The sequence below is a fragment of the Platalea leucorodia genome (genome assembly GCF_965183815.1).
Source record: "Platalea leucorodia genome assembly, chromosome: 5".
NCBI classification, from domain to species: Eukaryota; Metazoa; Chordata; class Aves; order Pelecaniformes; family Threskiornithidae; genus Platalea; species Platalea leucorodia.
The window spans coordinates 22,791,597-22,801,752 of NC_138827.1; the positions used below are offsets into that span (position 1 = coordinate 22,791,597).

At 39.5% G+C, this 10,156-nt stretch overlaps 1 protein-coding gene across 1 annotated transcript; it reads right to left on the reverse strand.

Annotated features, from left to right (window-relative positions):
• Nucleotides 1–575: 575 nt before the first annotated feature.
• On the reverse strand, nt 576–10,156 carry LEPROT (leptin receptor overlapping transcript). The gene is made up of 4 exons (XM_082312158.1): nt 10,070–10,156; nt 9,767–9,842; nt 8,764–8,950; nt 576–7,522 (listed from the first exon to the last, which is right to left on the reverse strand). The coding sequence occupies exons 1-4, from the start codon at nt 10,083–10,085 to the stop codon at nt 7,406–7,408; spliced, it is 396 nt and encodes a 131-aa protein (XP_082168284.1). The 5' UTR covers nt 10,086–10,156; the 3' UTR covers nt 576–7,405.

Sequence of the window (10,156 nt, forward strand, 5' to 3'; positions counted from 1 at the left end):
ACTGACTGTGGGAGTTTCAAATTCACTCTCTTATTCCAGAGAACGCGGGCCAGCAATTTGGGGAAGGTTGCTTTGAGTTGGTTTTGTCTGGTTGGTTTTTAATGGACCTGTAGCTAAAGGCACATGTGGAGCAGGGAGGGGATCCCCTAGGCCCTACTGTAGGCTAAGGTTAGGTAAGGAATCTGAGGGCCTTCTGAGCAACCCCAAGAGTTAGGATGAGGGCTGGAGTCGGGACAGAGCTGCAGCTTAACACCTACTTGGACCTGGGACCTTCTGTGCTTTCCTTGCAGGGCTGGGCCCTGGGAGAAAAGACTAAAGAAAGAGGAAGAGAACAGACTAATGGTGGGGCTCAACCACTGTAAAAGAGGAGAGGAACAATGAGACACCTGCATCAATCTTTAGGTGTCTAAAGGGATTTGAATAACCTGAATCCTAACTGAGGATATTTGCTGAATCCTAATTAACTTTACACATTGCTCACTTATGAGACTACCAGATAAAGACTGCATTTTGAAATTGTTTCTAATGAGTCTAGCTATTAAAAGATCCCTGTAAACAAATATATTTTCTCCTGTAGATTTGTTAAGAATGCAATCTTCTTTGAAGGAATGAATAGAAGACAATGCCTCGTTGCAATCATTAGCATTTATTTAGTTAGAAAAAAAACAGAATACCAAAGAAAGATTGGCCATGCAGGTTGACACTGAGCCATGTTACTAGAAACAAGGACAAGCTGTTAAATCCTCTCCCGGAGTAAAGTGCCCTCTCTTGAAATACAGGCATATGGATTTTTGTAGCCAACATCACCCCCATATCCTGTGTAGCGCAGCCAGAAGAAACAGACAGACAAGATGGACAGGCTGTTCCATAGAAGTGACTCATAAGCACGCTCGCAGATTGCCCCCAGGCAAGGGTTTCAGCATCCAACGGGATTAGGCCTCTTTCATCTCTCCCTCCCCACCCCATTGACCCCAACAGCAAATTCCCACCAGCTTCAAAAGGGGAGAACTTGATCAGTAGCCAGTAAGTTACAACTATTGCAGCTTTTGTTTCTACGTTGTGTAAAGGCTTTTTTTTTTTTTTTTTTTTTGGGGGGGGGGGGAATGGATGGACATGACTGGTAACAAAGGCTCCGATTATGTTGTGAAATACCAGTCTTAGGCAGGAATTAAATGAATAACAAAATCACAAACACAGATCAAACAGTCACAACAAAGGCTAAGCAAAACATAAATGTCACGATGAACCCTCTTATTCCAAGCATATGCTTCGTAAGGCACGATAAATACCGTTTAACTTCTCCCCAAATCCTCAAGCAAAAACATTCAAGCAGCATCTGTCATTTATTCATATTGACCGAGAAAATGAAAGAACCTTAGCCAGTACACAGGAAAATGAAGCTCAAAGCAGCTGATAAAACCAAAATTCACAGACATTGATAGCCTCAACTGACGTCCTGGACCTACCAGGAGACTTCAACATCCCTCTTTGCCTAGAGCTCTGTTTAAGCCTCAGCACTATTCTCCAATTAAGGGTTTCAAATGAACCATATACAACTTGAACTTGAATATGACTTTGGGGTTTGTGTGTGTGTGTGGTTTGTTTTTTTTTTTAAAACTCCACAAAAGCGAGCAGTTAATTTTGTAAGTGTTCCCTAGGAAAACATGCAATTAAAAATACAATATAACACAGGCAGCTTCCACCATTGAATGCCAGTTCAGCTGCTAGCAAGCAAACATCTAACAAAGAAAATAATCAGGGTTTCAGAACTGCGAGGACTGCTGTTAACTACATACTTGAACTTCTTCCTTTTAATAGACAGCAATGTTATAAGCATGTTTCAGAGGAAGAAGTCTTCCCTATAAGCAAAGACTCCAAAGCAAGACTATATTACATGCAATTTTGCACAATTATGTTCATTATACATAAATTACTTTATTAAACAAAGCCATAGGTTTAGTCTCAAAACAATCTTCCTCCTATCCTCAGGATTTTCTAGGGGGAAATAGTGTGTTTTTATAATCCCTGTGCTCTCCCCAGCAGTACCTGCCTCATAGATGACCATAAGGACCTCCAAGTGTGGAGGGCCAGCAGGAAGACAGCCATCTGCACAGGCAGACAAGGGATGATCACCCTCAAGGGAGAGGAAGCAGGGAACAATCAACCCGTCCATTTAAAATGAGCTATTAGAAAGAAGCAGTACCCAGAATATTTGTTAAAATCTAGAACTAGTCTATGGGAAGAAGTAATTAAAAAAAAAAAAAGTGAAGTACCTCCAGTTGAAGTGCTAGTTATGGGGCATAAACAACTGTAACCAATTTTTGGAAATAACCCAGAGACACAGCTGAAATAAACCTCAACATAAAGAGCAAAAGCAAAACAATAAAACGAGATAAACATAGGAACAGGCCATTGGAGAAAATGTTTCTCTAAGAGTGTCCAGCTGATCTTTAAAATTTAATCACAATTCACCAGTCAATGCTTCCTTACATGTTTTATCAAGAGACACGTCCCTGTAAAGCCCTCTAGTACATACTGGTCATGTATTTGCAGGGGCCACTTAAACAAATCAATCAGTCATTAGTACCTGGTGTGCATCCAGCTTAATGAAATAGTCTTTTCATCCATTATCATAGATCAGAAACAATCCCTGCAGAGTAAATGCTGCAGTATCTTAAAAGTCATGCTGTGTTAACAATTGAGATCAGGGTTATCAAGATCATTTTAGAGCTTTACATAATTTTCAGTTTAACAATAAAAATCTACATGTGGCTTACGAGGACAAGTTTGTTTGGTTAACTCCTGGGTATTAATGAGCTTACATTCATTTTGTGGGATTAAAGTCTGTTTAAAGTTTTTAGAAAGTTAACCAAGGTCATAACTAGTTAGGAAGGTTATCAGCTTTCTTAAAGGACTGAACAGTCTACAAAACCAGTGCAAGACTGTGATCAGTATCCCCTGCTTCTGACCCCTTATGCATATTTTATTTTTTTCCTCCAGTTAAGTATAAGTTGACAGGGAACAGCTCTGTTAACTACAAAACCAAGCAGCTACAAGAACAAGGGTGGGAGGGACAGGAAATAAAAGTTATACCATACAGATAATACTAGCAAATCCAGAATCAGGTGAAATAAGGGAGCTCAGGAACAAACCCTAGAGCCTGAAGTTACTCTATATGCAAAGCATGAATCGGGCTAGGCAGTACAGAACAGCAATCCCAAACATTCAATTTTACAAAACACGGCAAAGCCAGCAGCTAACTGATTCAAAGTGCAAATATACGCACCTTCTCCAAAGCTTAGTTGCTCAAATCATTGCTGTAAACAGAAAGCATCAGATATTCAGAACACAGATACTATAGCCTTCTCCTGATGGTGGGTGCTTTCACAAATTGATTAAAATAACTGAATAGGCTTCATTTTCACAAGCACTGGTGGGATCAAAATCACCCACTTAACATATTCACTAACTTAACTACAGGAGTACTGACCTAGAGAAGAAAGAGAGCTTTGATGCCTTCTGCATCCCTGGTTCCATCAGTGCTGACAGAGCAGATGTGTCTTACTCTAGACTCTTTTGAAGCAATGAAAGTGGAAGAGGTCAAGTATTATCTTACATACCATCTTTTTTTGAATGCCTTTAAAAAGCTCACAGATTTACCATGTACATAAGATATAAGTGGCAATAATTTACCTGTGTATTTGAATACGACCTCTACAACAATGCCTGACACAACAGTAATTCCACTTATTGCAATTAGATCATGGCTTCTGAAATTTGTTCCCCTGTGTTTTGATCTCATCAGTGCTGACTGATCTTGCTGATGACCAAGAAGCCAAGTACCAAAGCCTCTGCAGAGCCAAGCGCCACAAGCCCTTACTATGTATCTCCCCCAAAATGTGAAGGACATCTGGGAGAAAGAACACCTGGCAAAATAGTTCCCAAGGGTCCCAATACTGAGAATCCACTTGAAGACTCCATTTCAATACAAAGCAATTAAGAAATATCAACACCAGTACAAGAGACACTTGAACTGCTCATTAACCTCCTACTGTGGCCATGCCTGACAGTTACAATACCATTATGAAGCATCACTGGATATATTGTTTCTCTTATCTTTCCTCTCGTACAAGAGTCTGTTGTCACCCCTTGAAATTTAAGACAGACAATTACTTAAGCGTCAGATATGTTTATTAGACAATTCAAAAAGTCAGTTTTATTAGACAATTCAAAAAGAAAAGTAGAATATGTTTTAATTTCCATGTTTTAGTACTTCATCCTCTCAAGAACCTGGCAATCACAGAAATAAAAATAGTGTTTATAAAAGTCACAAAAGCTGCACTGCATTCAGAATTACAGAAAACATGATTAGTTGACAAGGAAGCTTTATAAAATGCAGTAACAGATTTTCACCTGATTATGAAACATAGCGATATTGCCATGTATATGCATTCACAAAATCAGCATAGTATCGAAATTAAGGCACTTTGGATACATAGTATTCACTTCCATATAGGAAAACAATTTCAGAGAAACCACAGTGAATTGCTACTGGTAGATAGTGACAGTATGCCCAGTACTGGCCATCAAAGCACCAGGTTTGTGTGAATGAGTGAAGCTCTTGATAAAAAAAAGCACTGAATTTTTTTTTTTTACCCTCACTATTTGATATCGAAGACTTATTCAAGCAAATTTACTTTTAAAGAGGTCAAGGAAGATTTCCACGATTTAAACACTGTTAAACACAATTTTTAAAGTTAAACATTTTAAAATAAAAGTCCGCGGTGAAAACTGCATGAAGTTCACATTAAGGATTAGTGCATGTAGCTGCTTCAAAAGAAGATAAAAAAAAAAAGCATTGACTTTCTCCATTCAACATTTACCTGCCATTTCATGAGGTACCCACCAACCACAGTAATATCAAAGGAAATACAGTACAACAGAATAATTTGTCAAAGAAGCAACCTCTCTTCAAGAGTGTACTTTCTAGTCCTCCTTTTCATTTTAGATTGTCATGTTTACTGCCTGGATCCCAATCTGCCACAAGCACACTATTTACCAATAGATCTAGAATAGATGCTACAAATAATGATTCTCTAATTTTTTCACACCGTCTTGAAAGCAAAATTTCATCAGTAATTGAGTATTTTTGTAGACTGCTATTGCAGCCTTCAGTACATAAATTCTAAGGAGTAACAATACTCAAGAACCTAACCCTGCAAGCACATGAGTACTTTAACAGGAGTTAAATAGAATTGTTAGCAATGACTTCAGGCATTTGCAGGATCAGGCACTTAAATTGTGTATTATTTTTGCTGTTTTACTTCACCAATTTGAATGGAAAATGCCATGGTATAGGGAAAAAAGCAACTTCTTCAAAAATCAAAGCAGGACTTACACATGGAAACTATGATTACTCTAAACAACCTGCCTCATAATTAGAACAAGTAATTTCCCCAGTAGTACTTTACAAATCAGTAGGGTCCAATGGATTTCACCTAGGTCAGGAAGAAGACAGGGTAAGAGAACTTGTTTATCCACAGCATCTTTACAAGTATATTCCTGCTACGTCTTTGATGAAGCATTAACATCCAGAAAAAAACTGTCATTTAATGTTAAGTCTTCTTTTACGAGAGTGACAGCCCAGACACACCTCAGTATAAAATACAGCTACTCAGCATTCCTCAGGACTGAACTGTTCACGTTACACACATCTGAAGTTTAAATTTAAAACATGTAATTAACCTTCCTGAAACATGATATTCCATTCCTATTTAAGTGATATTACATTACTTGGACCACAGAATGATTTCTGTACCCTTCTTCTAGGGCACCGAGCATGAACAAAAGACTCAGTATCGGAGCGCTCATGTAACATTCATTAATTTTTGAACCTTTGCTCTGCACAGCAATCCACAGGACACCATTTTGCAGTACAGGAATATGGAGAGTTTGGAGAGCAGCGTAAGTAGTTCCATACAACTTAGGGGGGCAAAAAAAGTACTGCGTTGGTGAAGCTGCCACATCTTGTAGGGTGGATTCTATTACCTCCTTATACAATGTCCCTCATAGCTATACAGGGTGACAGCAGTCAGCTGTGAACTAACTTACACAACTATAAAATACTCATTTGCAATCTGCAAGTCTAAAGAACTCACAACAGCAAAACATACCCTACGCAGGAATTCAGCTTCTTACTTCACAGAGCAGAAACCTCTTTACGTCCATTTTCTATGAAGGAACAAACTGTCTCTTCCTTTACCCCTTCGCAGATTACTGAAATGTCTTCTAGAGTTAGGGTTATATCAGAATGCATTTTTACAAAACTACATGCCTCCACAATTTGCAGGAATCAGCAAGTCAAAACAGTAATAAAGTTTACTTTTCTAAGTGCGATTATGTGAATGTTTACTAGGATAATGCCATTTAAAAATATAGTGTTTTTATATAACAATCTCTTCTTACAGACAAAAAAATAGTAGTTGAATAACTATGTTTTAAAAGCAATGAGAACTGAGGAAATAAGTCCTATTCAGAAGAACACTCACTTCTTTGCAATTCAGGGATTTCACACATAAGAATACAGAGTTGTATACTACATTGTGATTGTAAGTGTCCTGAGCATAGTTTCTTCTTTTGTGAACCTTCACATGAGAAGTAATGTCAGCTCTAAGCATTAAAGAGGCATTAAAGTATATTATTCCCAAAATATATCCACAGTTGTTAAGTTGAATAGGGACTGAGCCTGAATGTCGGGGGGGCGGGGGGGAATTATTTTTAAATGAACATCATAAGTGGAAGGAAGGATTTTTAACCATTGTGATTTTCTTTTTCTTTCATTAGGTAGTAAAAGAGTTGGCACAACCTATGTTTGTTTTTAAATTATCAAGAAAAAACACTAAAGTTACAATTACTCAAATGAAAAGCAAGTGCTCATTCATCCCTAATCAAAGCAGAAAGATTGATCAAGTTGAACAATACCAAGTAGGATAATCTTTATATTGGCCTATTTTGATTACATGGTTAAAAAAACCAACAGGCATGCTGACCAATATCACACATATCAATGATACTACTGTGATTAAAACAAAAGTTAACGCATATACCTTGAAAAAATGAGTAAAAAAGCTTATGTTTTGTAAACTTATTTGGGGACAAATCTGCAACAGTGATTCCAGCTTTTACTGAATACGCTAAGACAGCTGTCACAAGGGCCTTTTCCCTTTGGCTGAAATGCATTTTAAAAAAGCATGTTAGATCTGATAATGTAAAACTACATGCATATGCACATACATACATCTCAGTGTGCACACACACATATGTTATAATATATACACATATACACACACAGAGTATACATATGGTGATACATGCTGCAAAATATTACCAGCATCAGAGCGATGTCCTACCACTGTTCCCAGCTAAAGTCATCTCCTCTACCAAACACAAGAAAAAAGCCTAAAATAGTAAGGAAAATGACTGCATTGCCAGCCAGCACCAGACCACAGGCTCCCCATTTGATCTGAAATGCAAGGAAATGAAACAATCAAAGCAGTTCTTATAAGATAGGTCCAGGCCAGTTATTTATATGCTTAGATAAACTAAACAAAATACTACAGAAAGGTGCTAAAAGCATAAAGAAAAACCACAAGCAATAAATAATTCAATTTATGTGACTATTAAATTAGCAATCACTCATATTACTAATACAACACTTCAGTAGACAGGCTAATAATGCTATGTTTTAGAACAAAATAATTACCTTGACATACAAATCACTAAAAGATACCTAAGTCATAGAAAAATCTGGTGAAACTAGTGCTCTCCTTTAATTGCTATGCAATGAAACAAAAGATCGCCTTTCAAATAAATGCCAGTAACAAGCATGGAAAACAGTACGTGGTCTTAAAGGTAAATAGTTTTCTTTAACGATCTGCCCAACTAAGTTTACTCAAATAAGCGACATCTACTCTTAAAAGATATAGCTATGAATTGGAGTTCCCCCTCGTGGTCACTTCTGGTTCTGCCTACTGTCAGGTCCACAATTTAAAAACGAAAATGCAGTGTCAGGGAAATGGTGCGTTACAAATAAATTAAAACTAAGCACACAAGTTTTAAGCAAAACTGAAATACTGAAGGGGGAAAAAAACGCAACACAAAAACGTCATTGGGTAGTTTGGGACACAGGACAAAAGAGTTCTTTGCCTTGCAAAACAAATGTGACAAAATCTCACCGCTGAAGAGCAGTTCAGAAAGCAAAGAAAAAAGAAGCTAGCAGAATTTCCTCAGACTTTGAGGGGACAAAGCATGACCTCGGGAAATGCTCTGAAAACCAGAAGGGCAGCTCTGGAAATTTGGCCTTTTATCTTTTAACTGATAATGCATTCCAGTCACCAAGTTTTCAGCATCCTAAATGGAGAAAGCAGACATTCTGAGATAAAAATAGGGAAGGTGCTGCAAGAAACAGTGCAAATGTTGATGAGACAGAGAGGCATGAGATGGAGGAGGAGATAGTATCTTGTACTGGACCAAAACAAATCTGGGAAAAAAAACAACTAAAAACTTCTCAGTCATGCAAGTCCTTTGTTCGGGTCAAAAAGCAGCACTGACAGACAAAACTTCACCAGAGTGATTATTTTCATCAGAATCTAGAAACACCACAATAATGCAATTAAAGACAGGATTTACAAGCAGCAACAGTGCACTTGAAGATTATACTTAGTAATTGGTGTCTTACAATAAAAATTAGCAAGCAGAACTTACCGCTTCAACCCGTGCAAGGATTATAGGAAATCCAAAGGCAGAAACAACAATTCCAGTTGTGAAGAAATATGCCAATTCCCTGCAGGCACTGCTGGCTGCATCACTGTCATCACTTACTCTTTTTGCAATGAAGTGGGGAATGGGGCAGATGAAGTAAAATATTAAGACAAACAGAGGCCAGTATACACTGGGGAGGGGGGAAAAAAGGAAATACACAATCAGTTTAGATAGATGCTTCAATAAAAGGTATCTTCTGTTTAGAAAAAATAATTGCAATAGCTGTAAGTCTACTTTATGGTTTGAAAAGTGGATTACGTTATTTAACCCTAAGCTTTCACCCAAAGGGGCAATCCCACCTAATTTTCCCTGCGTACTGGCACAAGCACTCATACAGCCTTGAGCAGAGCAGGATCCACTCTCCCACACATCCAAGCCTTAATTTATTTAAATTTGCATCACCTCGCTGATTCAACTCACACCACCGCCTCACAAAAACAACAGTGACCACACAGGGAACAGGAAATGCACACAAGCGGGACGGGGACCAAGAGCTTTCCCAAATTAGAGGGATCCTGGAGTATAAACAAGCCAACTGTGAAGGCACACCCTTGCATGCTCGTCTCTTTGTGAGCACTCTCATTAGCTTCACCTGGATTTTTAAGTGTAGCACGCATCCCAGTTGGAGTCTTGTGGTAGGTGGGTTTTTTAAAGAAACAGGGAAGTAAGGGAAAGAATTGTGCAAGGTTAAAAATCACTGTTTAGCAAGATAGCACCGCTTTTCCTAAGAAAGTATAGAGCTGTTTTCAGTCTTTTTTTAATGGAAATTCAAGTACTGGCTAAGGAGGTAGTATTTAATCACAACAAACTGCCATGTGTCAAGAGCCAGAAAGCAGGTGACTGCTGGAAGATAACTAGAACCAAACAGCAAAATTAGGTGAGATTAACACCTCAATTAAGAGATATAAAGAAGGGCAAGTTTTGGAAACGAAGCCGACCCGCTCACCCATAGTACTCCAGGGCGCAGCCCAGCATGAGGAAGGTCAGCCCGATGGCTCCGCTGAAGGACAGGGCCACGAGAGCTGCAACGGCACAAGGCAGGCGGTGAGGCGGGAGCCGCCTCACCGGTTACCGGCGACGCCCGTCCCCCCCCCACCCCCCCGCCCCGAGGCGATGCCCGGGAAGTGGAAGCGCAACGCGGTTGTTCTGCTCCCTCAGAGGAGCCCGGCCTGCGGGCGGGCAGCGGCTCGGAGCTGCCGGACGGCAGCTCCGAGCCGCTGCCCGCCCGCAGGCCGGGAGCACTGGGTACCTTTGACGCCCGCCATGTTCGGGGCTCTGAACGACGCCGAGCTGAGGTGGCGGCGGGCGACTTCCGCCTACCGGCCACTTTACCCCG

Coding starts and splice junctions, on each gene's coding strand:
- LEPROT (XM_082312158.1), bottom strand. Junction 8,951..9,766: donor TGCGCCCTGGAGTACTATGG/GTGAGCGGGTCG, acceptor CCCCCTCCCCAG/TGTATACTGGCCTCTGTTTG. Junction 7,523..8,763: donor TCCTTGCACGGGTTGAAGCG/GTAAGTTCTGCT, acceptor CTTGCATTTCAG/ATCAAATGGGGAGCCTGTGG.